At 31.1% G+C, this 12,983-nt stretch overlaps 1 protein-coding gene across 6 annotated transcripts in view; it reads right to left on the bottom strand.

The window, feature by feature from the left end:
- The window catches only part of LOC111045543 (supervillin), a 212,396-nt gene that overhangs the window by 62,419 nt on the left and 136,994 nt on the right, over window positions 1–12,983 (bottom strand). For all 6 annotated transcript variants that reach the window (XM_039429203.1, XM_039429201.1, XM_039429200.1 and 3 more), the window contains one exon: window positions 12,717–12,810. In XM_039429203.1, the coding sequence (XP_039285137.1) occupies window positions 12,717–12,810 (94 nt within the window). The remainder of the gene's footprint in view (window positions 1–12,716; window positions 12,811–12,983) is intronic.

The raw sequence follows: 12,983 nt of genomic DNA, 5'->3' as shown, positions 1-12,983 counted from the left end.
GCAACTGAATAATCTTGAATGATGACCAAATTTGTAGAATAATAGGGAGATAAGAACCCAGAACTGATAAAACTGACGATGAAAAATTTCTCCAGCTGATAGGAATGAATTATGATTGATTGTGGTATTCAAAAACTAAACATTGGATTTTGAACACATTCGCACTAAACACCGAAATGATAATGAATGCATGCACCAAACTACTTGGGCCAAGTTTTTTAAAAATAAATAATATGATTCAAATTAATTTTTTAAACACCTTTCTTCAAATAAATATTTTTTCAAATTTTGGTTCAGTATTACTATCATGCGATTTGTTACTATTACTATTCGATTTGTAATATTACATCAATAAAGCAGTTGAAAATAACTACTCAAACTCTACTGAATAGTTTTATCACATCTAAAGCTGCGTTTACACCAAAGTTATTAACAATATAAAAATAGAAAGAAAAATAAAAATCTCAGTACTCTTTTTGAATTATTTAATCACAACATGTTTCGGACATTGATGCCATTTTCAAGTGATATGAAGTAAATAAATACTGCTGGAAGGTTCTTATTTTGATCATATGTTAGTGTATTCTTATGATTTTATGAACTAAACCTATAAATTTTGGATTTAAATTCGCATGATTCTATCAAAAATGGGGTTATTGGTGTCTAATTGGATTAAGTTTATTATTTCATGTCTGTTTAATTTTGCCGCTTTATAAATATGAAATTCTTCTTTAACATTCAGTTTTCAACTTTTTTTTACCATAATTTAGTATTTTCATATTGGAATTTATATCTGTAAAATTATGGCCTGAATCCAAATGCCGACTTTTGTGTATAATTTATAGATTTTAGTGCTTGTATTTATTTATATACTTCCAACAGTATTTATTTATTTACTTCATATCACTTGAAAATGGCATCAATGTCCGAAACATGTTGTGATTAAATAATTCAAAAAGGGTACTGAGATTTTTATTGTTCTTTCTATTTTTATTACAAGTAGCCCTATACAGAAAAGAGATTATTAACAATAATTATGTTTATTTCTCTGTTCTTATAGATTCTATTAGATTGAACATAACTTATCATACACATGATGAACATATGTGTTTATCAAGTTCCTTCAATCTAATAGAATCTATAAAGACAGAAATAAAAACATTTTGTTAATAACTTTGGTGTAAACGCAGCTTTATCCACATCCTATTCAACTAATGCTAATAATTTGATAGGCTACTGATCCACCCATTTCACTATAAATTATTATTTTAAACGGTCAATCATGATAAAGTCGAAATATTAAATTCTAAACATAAATTTAATCCAATATTCCATGGAATGATCAAACATATTTGAATGATCCAAGCAGATCAATTGATAAATGAGTTGAACTCAGCACAATGACGAATATTTTCCTCAATCACAAAGTAAACATGCGCAGTTCAACGAGGAAAAAATGAAAATAATCCCAAGTCTAATAGACTAACAAGAGAACTCGATATAGAAAAATCTTTGTACAGCTTTTGCATATCTTTTTTTGTAACTTTTTGTACAACAATGTGTTAATAAAGAATAATTTAATTTGATTTGTATTTTCAATCTTAAGAAATCTAACGCAAACTATAACAGCACAATAGTAAGATCAAACACTGAGAAACTTTGGATAACTCCTGTATTAGGTAAACAAAAAATGAAAATAATCCCAAGTCTAATAACAACAAGAGAACTCAACAAATAAAAATATCCAATCTCATGAAATGTATCGCAAACTATAACAGCACAATAGTAATTTAAAACACTGTGGAATTTTGGAAAACTCCTGTATTACTAGTGTAAGGTACACGATAATTACCAAAATTATTAATACAGTCGAAGTGGGAGTCAGAATACGAGCCAAAAATATGTGTGTGGGTATTCCTGAGAGAGAGAGGGAAGATCTCAAAATAATTTTGAAAGCCAAAGATCTATAGATAAGTCTGGTTCTAGAAGTTTGCAATTTGACGTGCAATAGAGAGTTAGTTCTGAAATTTGTCTTAAAACTAGCATGAAGTACAACGCCTCATTTAACAACGGAATTTTTCAGAATTATCCACGATTTTCGTTGACGTTTTCCAACTTTATAGTATTATAACCTAGCTACATTAGGACTGTTGTAAAAATTAGAATTGGAACCGTTTTGGGCGTAAGCCTGTGGTACTTCTCTGTAAGTTGAGTAATTCTGAATGATTAAATAAATCAATAAATTATTATTAGGATTTAAGTCAAAACAAACATAAAAGCTACCTTTCGAATGGTAGTCATACCTTTTAAATAATAGTACCTTCCCTTTTTCATGTTATCAAATCACAATTAGATTTAACTTATTGAAGATAAATGAGTCATAAAAATATAATAATTTTTTGATTAATGAATTATAAAAAGAGTTATTCCAAGTTATTTAGACAATGTACTTATTGATATAGTGTATATTTGAAAAATTATCATAATTTTGTATGTTTGAGCCATATCGTATAATATAGTTTAGATTATTTATTAATTGAATTGAATTCTTTATTGTCGTTAAACACATAGTGCAATAGACATAGTCATCAGGAAACATAAAACATACAATAGTCACACAGACAGATACAAAATAAAGCGTTTCACAGAAGTCAATATGGAGTCAGAACACATATCACAATAAACTTCAACAAAAAATGAGTTCTATACATAAATGATACATGAATAGATATAGCCTATGAATATATTTGAACAGTGGAATAAATCATAAAAAGAAAGGCTCTCTATACTCAAATCATTCCATTCTTGGAGTGAATATAGTGGTTTGGATTTCAGGAACTTGTACATTATAGTTTTAAATTTTCTAAAACTAACATCTCTAGCATCTAATGGTAACTTATAAAGATCCAGGAAAGCTTGGCCAGAAAACAGCGCTCATTGTTAATAAAGCTGAGTATTGGTTTAGTGTTAATAGGTTGATCGTTAACAGCAACAAAACAGAGTCCTTACTGTTTAGCTTAAAATCTGCTAGAAAGAACAAGAATGTGAAATTTTTAGGCATACACCTGAATTCTAAGCTGAGCTGGGATACTCATACTATGAACCTCTGTAAACGTTTATCTAGAGTGACATATTTACTTGGCAAGTTTAAATATTGTACCAGCTTTGATTTGGTCATCAATGCCTATTATGCATTTTTCCATGTTCATTTGTTATATGGAATTCTGATCTGGGGTAATGCTCCTGGTGCTAAAGATGTATTACTGTGGCAAAAGAAGGCTCTGAGAAGAATGATTGGCATCTCATCCACTGAGTCTTGTAGGGATCATTTTGTAAGACTAGGAATACTCACTGTACCGTGTCTATTAATTCTTAATTGTTTGCTATTTGCTAAAGGTAATCTCGATAAATTAATGCAAAGAAGCGATATTCATAGTCACATCACGAGAAATAGGTATCAGCTGCAGGTAACGCAGGCTAGATTGACTAAGACTCAAATGAACTTTGACTATATGAGTATAAAATTATTTAATCATTTATCAGAAATGTAGTATCATCTGCGTATAATATACATTTACCCTCAGTTGCATAATCAGGAAGGTCATTTATATAGACCAGAAAAAGAAATGGACCGAGGACCGAGCCATTATTATTTAATGTCCTGTCATATTTTCAACGAATAGTAAGTGGATGAATTAATTGTCACAAGGAAAAATAGAATGAAAGAAATATACGTGAAAAATTATCAACAAGATAGCTAATTCAAGTATCACCCTCAAGACTGAAACCCCTATACATGTATTTTTTATTTAGGGCTACTTTTAATATAAATAAAAATATAAATCTCAGTACCTTTTTAAATTATTTTGCCACAACATGTTTGACTTGAAAATGGAATTAATGTCCGAAACATGTTGTGAAAAAAAAACTTAAAAAGGCACTGAGATTTATATTTGTATTTGCCCTTTACATAGTATGAAATGAAACCAGAATCTATTAATCTCAAATATCAATAGACAATATTAAGACAATATCAATATCAACTCAAAACCAAACCTTAATCTCTCCTCTCAAGAATTTACTCAACCACAACCATTAATAACAAATAATGACGGTCAGAGAAACTAATGATCTCCTGACGAAAAACTACACAACATCTCAAAGAAATCGGAAATATACAGTGTATATGTAGGCATTTGAAACTCATGAGCTTGATAAGAATAAGAATAATAATGTTTTTATTCCTTTGAGCACATAAAAAATGGGAATTGGAAACGTCAATAATACAATATAATAAAAATACATTGGTTCAATCATACAATTACTATAAAATAATGTGTTATGTATCTGCCATATGCTAAATAATCAACCATAAGTAATAGCTGACCATCGAATTCGGTTTTTTAATCTAAACAAAATCAATGGAGGTTGTTCATGATTCTCAATCAATCAAAATTATTCTATCTATTATATTAGAGGGTGGAGGTGATAGCTTCATAAATAATACACCAATGTATCATAACAAATATGATAGAATTTAAACAAATCACGACCAGTTTCAGTTTAAATCTAGATCGAATCAGCCAATCGAAGAACAACTACAAAAATGATAATAATTGTCAGAAATCGGAATTCACACATATTAGATGGTGGAGGTGATAACTTAATATAATACACCAATGTATCATAACAAATATGGTACAATTTAAACAAATCTCGACTAGTTTCAGGTTAAATCTAGATCGAATCAGCCAATCGAAGAACAACTACAAAAATGATAATAATGTCAGAAGTTCGGAATTCACATATATTAGAAGGTGGAGGTGATAACTTAATATAATACACCAATGTATCATAACAAATATGGTACAATTTAAACAAATCTCGACTAGTTTCAGGTTAAACCTAGATCGAATCAGCCAATCGAAGAATACAAAGGAGAACACCTACAAAAATGATAATAATTGTCGGAATATCGGAATTCACACATATTAGATGGTTAAATCTAGATCGAATCAGCCAATCGAAGAACAACTACAAAAATGATAATAATTGTCAGAAGATCGGAATTCACACATATTAGATGGTGGAGGTGATAACTTCATATAATACACCAATGTATCATAACAAACAGGGTACACTTTAAACAAATTTCGACCAGTTTCAGTTTAAATCTAGATCGAATCAGCCAATCGAAGAACAACTACAAAAATGATAATAATTGTCAGAAATCGGAATTCACATATATTAGATGGTGGAGGTGATAACTTAATATAATACACCAATGTATCATAACAAATTGGGTACAATTTAAACAAATCTCAACCAGTTTCAGGTTAAATCTAGATCGAATCAGCCAATCGAAGAACAACTACAAAAATGATAATAATTGTCAGAAATCGGAATTCACACATATTAGATGGTGGAGGTGATAACTTAATATAATACACCAATGTATCATAACAAACAGGGTACACTTTAAACAAATTTCGACTAGTTTCAGGTTAAACCTAGATCGAATCAGCCAATCGAAGAACAACTACAAAAATGATAATATTGTCAGAAATCGGAATTCACACATATTAGATGGTGGAGGTGATAACTTCATATAATACGTTTTTAATTTCTTAATTTTTCATGTTCTTGAGTTTGTTCTTAAGTTAAGAAAAGGTTCTTAAGTTTTTAATTTTTTTCTGAGCCTTTGAGACTTTTGTATATTGCTGTAATACTTTCTTTAGCTCTTTTTATTTTAATTTTTATATCGCTTCTTACTTGACCAGAATTGAAGCAGAATAAGTTAACCGCAACTCACTGCCAACACACAAGGAATCTTATGTTGGCAGTGCTGAATATTACATTGATTACATTGATAATTATTGTTGTGCATTTTAAAATAAATGTCTATTTGTAGGTAATTGTATATTGCATACTTTAGTGATTGTATTGTACAAATATTTGTATGTGATTTTTGGCAATAAATTCAATTCAATTCAATACACCAATATATCATAAATAGGTTACAATTTAAACAAATCACGACCAGTTTCAGGGTAAACCTAGATGGAGTTAGCCAATCGAAGAATACAAAGGAGAACTACTACAAAAATGATAATAATTGTCGGAATATCGGAATTCACACATGAAAATACACTACACGTCCATATAATGTTGAATAGCGCACAGAGCTAGTGAAACAAACACTATACACTTCCAACTGATATAACCTATAACTGACTGTAACTAAAACAAAAATATTGAAACACTTTCAAATCTCAAAGTTGACGAAAAACATGAAACCGTAATAAATAGCGCTACTTGAATCACAGCCAACGGTTGCAGCAAACTAAGCACCGAATGATGAGAGGTAGGACGCTTGGAAACACTCTGATAAACTATCTCTGTCTCTGTTCAATATCCGATTTCCATCTACTCTTTCTCTCTCTTGAAGCCTAGCCGATTACCACAGCCGTCGGCAATATAGGGACAAGTGAAGTGTTTATCTTAATATGGAAGAAACAAGAGACCTGTACGTCCTTCCTATACGGTTTGACTATATATGTATCTGTGCAGCTATAGATGGACCGGAAGGCCATGACTGATAAGGATACCACATATATATCTACCACACGGTGTTCTAAATATGCATAGACATATCTTAAAGCGCATTACTTGACCCCTGTACATACTAAACACATGTGGAATTTGAATAGAGTTTAGGCAGGTTCAAGAGCACATGGAAGTTGAATTGTCTTCTGAGCCTTTGAGACTTTTGTATATTGCTGTAATACTTTCTTTAGCTCTTTTATTTTAATTTTTATATCGCTTCTTACTTGACCAGAATTGAAGCAGAATAAGTTAACCGCAACTCACTGCCAACACACAAGGAATCTTATGTGGCAGTGCTGAATATTACATTGATTACATTGATAATTATTGTTGTGCATTTTAAAATAAATGTCTATTTGTAGGTATTGTATATTGCATACTTTAGTGATTGTATTGTACAAATATTTGTATGTGATTTTTGGCAATAAATTCAATTCAATTCAATACACCAATGTATCATAAATAGGTTACAATTTAAACAAATCACGACCAGTTTCAGGTTAAACCCGGATCGAGTTAGCCAATCGAAGAATACAAAGGAGAACACCTACAAAAATGATAATAATTGTCGGAATATCGGAATTCACACATGAAAATACACTACACGTCCATATAATGTTGAATAACGCACAGAACTAGTGAAACAAACACTATACACTTGCAACTGATACAACCTATAACTGACTGTAACTGAAACAAAAATATTGAAACACATTCAAAACTCAAAGTTGACGAAAAACATGAAACCGTAATAAATAGCGCTACTTGAAACACAGCCAACGGTTGCAGCAAACTAAGCACCGAATGATGGGAGGTAGGACACTTGGAAACACTCTGATAAAACTATCTCTGTCTCTGTTCAATATCCGATTTTCATCTACTCTTTCTCTCTCTTGAAGCCTAGCCGATTAGCCGTCGGCAATATAGGGACAAGTGAAGTGTTTATCTTAATATGGAAGAAACAAGAGACCTGTACGTCCTTCCTACATGGTTTAGCTATATATGTATCTGTGCAGCTATAGATGGACCGGAAGGCCATGACTGATAAGGATACCACATATATATCTACCACACGGTGTTCTAAATATGCATAGACATATCTTAAAGCGCATTACTTGACCCCTGTACATACTAAACACATGTGGAATTTGAATAGAGTTTAGGCAGGTTCAAGAGCACATGGAAGTTGAATTGTCTAGTAAACAAATGAACACTTTGAGTTGAGAGAATTGTATAAGATATTTCCACAAACATAGTATAGATTTATAGGATTGCCAAATAGAGAATATTGTAAGGAATAGTCATAGTTGACCAAGCGAAGTGAGGTCTAAGATTCAAGTCGACGGTTTGGCATTTCTCTTAATGTTTATATGTTGCGCATTTACGGCGAAACGCGGTAATACATTTCCATGTAATTTGACAGGTATGTTCCTTTTTTAATTGCGCGTCGACGTATATACAAGGTTTTTGGAAATTTTGCATTTCAAGGATAATATAAAAGGAAAAAGGAGCCTCCTCCATACGCCAATATTAGAGTAAAAATCAGACTAAAGAATTATTCATCATAAATCAGCTGACAAGTGATTACACAGATGTGTGGAGAAGCCTGTCTATTGCTGTATTTCCATAAGGTCTATAGTTTCAATCAGGTACTTGTGAATGAGAATACTGCGTGAGGTCTACTGTTCACAGAACTACTAGTACTTGATAGGGAAATTTGTATTTGAAAGGTTATACAAGGTAGACAACTTTCAACAAACTTTCATAATTTGACAAAAATCTAAGTCTATTTTCATGATATTGTATGAAAATATAATTTCCCATGTAGATAGATACACTATTAAAATATTACTGGGAATTTTTTTCGAATAGTTCGTTTGGGAAAGCACGTCTAATCAATATTTTAGATCACTATTATGTTATGTTCTGCTGTTCCAAACGCCTGCCCACATTTTTTCAATTACTAGAACTTATGTAGAGAGCTATCAAGACATTCATATCCAACCCTTTCAAGTTCCAATCTACTTGGAATCTAGAAGAATAGAATAATATAATGCTGTCTATCTCGCAAGCCTTTGATGATAGATAATATTGAATTTGGTCTCAAATTTTTAACCAGGATATTCTTTTCCATTTTCATTACAGTTCATTGAAAATAAACATTTTCAAAGTTAGTTAAGTACGTTTTGAGAAGCCAGAGATGGAAAGAAATGTATCCTGTCTCCATAGTTCAAACAATTTTCAATGGTTGAATACCAATTTGAGGCGACAGAGCTTGTAGAGAATAAAATTAGATGTCAAATTAATAGGCAAAAGAGACATAGACATAGGCAGTCCACGAAAAAGATGGCAATGATCATTTTATTATAAAATGAAAACAGTAGATTGTAGTGAAGCTTATGATGATAGTGATTTTATTAGATTAGATTATATTGATGTTATTAATTTATATTTATTTATTTCAATTTTTATTCTAACTACAAGCTGAATGTGAATCGGAACAGGCAATAGTATAATCCCTTTTTGAAAGAAGAAGACGATTAAATGTTATTAATCTCTAGTAAGTGAGTGTAGATTAACAGTAAAATAAAGATTTTTTTTTTTTAATTTCCTGTAGGTTGGTGAGTCAATTCATGTAAAATTCATTGATGTTTGAAGGGGAGAAATTTCGACCTAGATGGAATCAAATATGGATTGGGATCAGTGATAGGAAAATATTGTTTTATATTTGGAATTTTGTTTGATTAGATCATTTACATGAAATATAAACCATAGAGAAACAATAGCGTAAGTAGATATCCCATGGCGTAGGGCGTTTGTGACGCAACTTTTACTGTTATCTCAAGCCGATTACTTTTGATTCTTGTAGATTTTTACTGTTTTGTTGGGGTGAGAGTGTATGAACGGAACAATATGAGAGACTACCAGCGTCACACAGCTTCTTGGAAAGAAATACGTGGACTATCGGCTTGAGTTAACAGTAAAAGTTGCGACATAAACGACCTATACCATGGGATATCTACTTATGCTATTGTTTCTCTATGGTTTAGATTTCATGTAAATGTCTAAACTCACTTGGCAAACTAAAGAGAATCTACAGCAGTGGTTTTGAAACTAATTTTTTGAAAGAGTAATTCAGATTCGACTGAGTCATTTTCAATATTATAGAACCGTTCCATCTATATATATAAAAGCGAAATGGCACTCACTCACTGACTGACTCACTCACTCACTCGCAGAACTAAAAATCTACCGGACCAAAAACGTTCAAATATGGTAGGTATGTTCAGTTGGCCCTTTAGAGGCGCACTAAGAAATCTTTTGGCAATATTTTAACTCTAAGGGTGGTTTTTGAGGGTTTAAAGTTCGTCTTTTAGCATGTATATTCTTCTTATTCTCTTAATTATAATTGAAAAATGTCCATACCATATGTTAAAATAGAACTATAATGTAGAGAGAGTACCTCTTCGAAACAGTTGTTAACTGGTAACTATATTAATAATTTTGTGAGGTTGGCATTAAGTTGAGTTGACTTTGTTAGGTTGGCACCAAGTTGAAGATTGAAATGCATTTATCGCGGAAAAATTGATTGGGCACTGCTACTCAAATCCTGGGAATATTATATTACTAGCCGTCAGGCTCGCTTCGCTCGCCATATCCGTTTAGCCAGACGTTTAGTCTGGACCCCCGACTGGATTGTCCTAACATATGATAAAAATGCTCAAATGAAAAATGCAAGCGAGCGAAGCGAGCCTGCTGATCTCATTCTTGGACGATCCAGTCGGGGGTCCAGGGGGCGGAGCCCCCTGGCTAGACGGATATGGCGAGCGAAGCGAGCCTGACGACTAGTATCTAAATAAAAGCACGCATAATGTTGTCAAATTCTACACAGTGTAGAATTTGTGTAAACCTGTGTACAATTTAACAACATTATTTGTGTTTTTATTTAAGAAATTCATATGTTTATAATATAGTTTCACTTTTTGTGTAGTTGAGAAGTTGATATTGTGGTAATTATTCATATTGAATGAAAAAGACTAAGAAATTGTCAAAAACCACTGATTTCAGATTGGCAAATACGAAATCACAACCACAAACTGATTGGCAAAAATCAGTGGTTTTTGACAATTTCTTAGTCTTTTTCATTCAATTTATAATATAGATTAATATAACCTTTCTGTGTACAGTTAACTAACAGAGCTGCTCAACTATAAAACAAAAAATGGTAATCTATAACTGGATATTCAAGTGGAAGAATTTATGGTATGCAATAATGATAGATTGTATATCATGTGGGCTAGCATCCTACATGGGTGATACAATAAGAGGAATCAGGGGAAACCTACGCAATGAAACACCAACATAAATTTCGTCGAAGAAGATTGCTTCTGAAATTGATTGGAATCTTAAGGTGCGTACAGATTTACGCACCGCGAACATGATCAATTCACTTTCAATCAGCTGATGCCAAGCTTTCTATATCTGTATCTTACCGTTTCTGTAAAAATACAGATACAGTCAGTTGATTAAAAGTGAATTGCTCATGTTCGCGGCGCGTATATCTGTACGCACCTTAACAGCTTCAGACTTCGAAATAGTTTGGTGACAGATTAATTATTGGGGTTCTTCACTTTACATACACTGATAGACAATTCGAATGGTTCTTCAATGGTTTATTACTTTAGAGACACTTGTACACAAATTATTCTGGGATATTTCTCAGTTGCAGATGAGAATTATATTTGATTTTTTATTTATTATTCTTTTTTTACAATGAAGCACAGATTGGAAGAGAAAAACTAAGAATACCTTGTACTATTTCTCTCCCAAATTTAGGAAACATTAAAAGTCAAAATGAGGTTATGTTATCTAGATTTCCACAACATTTTCTGTCCAAAAATATTTATACAAACCATTCTTTTAAATTTAAATGTTCCAGAAACCAAAATAATAATAATAATTTATAACACTCAGTTATTTTTAAGATAGAGAATAATCACTTATTTGGGAAATTTTTAAACACGAACCAAGAAACAAACTTACTCCTAAAAGTACGTATGTATATGATGATATATAAAAGTATAATTATGATGATATATGTATTTATTATTCAATGAAAATTAAACAGCATGATTATACCATTGGCTTTTCGTTGAATAATAATTATTTATTCCTCATCTTATATTGGCTTATTTAATTTTTGTATATTTCTATTGAAATTATATCCTTGTTGCCAAACACAACACAACAGCTCAATGAAATACGAGCTATATAGGAAATTTACTTGAGCATTACTGGTTTTATATGTGTTGCGTATCTGCCATACGATAAATGAATAGATCAATATTGTCGCAGAGACAGCAAATAGGAAAACATTCATTAAGAAATCTTTCTTTCTAATACTAAACCAACATTGAATTTTCAAAATCTCTTCAAAATTAAGATCCTTAAAATTAAAATAGAAAAAACTCATTTAGAAATCTTTCTTTCTAATACTAAACCAACATTGAATTTTCAAAATCTCTTCAAAATTAAGATCCTTAAAATTAAAATAGGAAAACACTCATTTAGAAATCTTTCTTTCTAATACCAAACCAACATAGAATTTTCAATATCTCTTCAAAATTAAGATCCTTAAAATTAAAAATAACAACATTTTATTCTATTTGCTTTTCAACGATAAATGGAGTTCAAATAATTACGGTTCAAGAATTACGGTATATATCATTTCACCCAGATATTTTTAATATAAATATATACCAGAATAATTGCAAATATCTGGGAGAGATAATAGATACCGTAATTATAATGAATTTGAACTCCATGTATGGTTGAAGAACAAACAAGTACAAAATTTTCTTATTTTTAATTTGAAAGTATCTAAATTTTGAAGAGATTTCGAAAATTCTGAGTTATTGGAGAATTACGGTAAATATTTATCGGTTTTTGGAGTTTGAAAGTAAAAAGCTTGAGTTATAGAGTTCTTAGTGCATTTATGAAAAATTACTAAGTGTTTCCTACTTCTCAATAACGCTTCAACTCACTGAACTGAATCCATTTCAAATTAATTGAAATTAAAATAATCTTTAAATTGATATGTTTGCACTCACATTAATGTTGATGCTAGGTAGATCTTCACAAGCACTTAACCTTGAAATTCTTTTCCTCCAATCAGATTCTCCACTTTTTTGAAGAGCAGCCAGCCTGCAACACAAAAATCATCATTAATTAATCATCAATCATCAATTTATCATCAATCAAAATTAATCATCATTAATTCGATTTCCTAACGTCTATTTTTCCATTCCAATATTGTGATGTTTGTAATTAAATACATAGATATCAAATAATAAAAGAATATAATCTTCAAAGTGAAA

Source organism: Nilaparvata lugens, chromosome 5, assembly GCF_014356525.2.
Source record: "Nilaparvata lugens isolate BPH chromosome 5, ASM1435652v1, whole genome shotgun sequence".
Taxonomy (NCBI): domain Eukaryota; kingdom Metazoa; phylum Arthropoda; class Insecta; order Hemiptera; family Delphacidae; genus Nilaparvata; species Nilaparvata lugens.
Note: the sequence above shows the minus strand (reverse complement) of the source record. Positions and strands in the feature narration are given on the sequence as shown.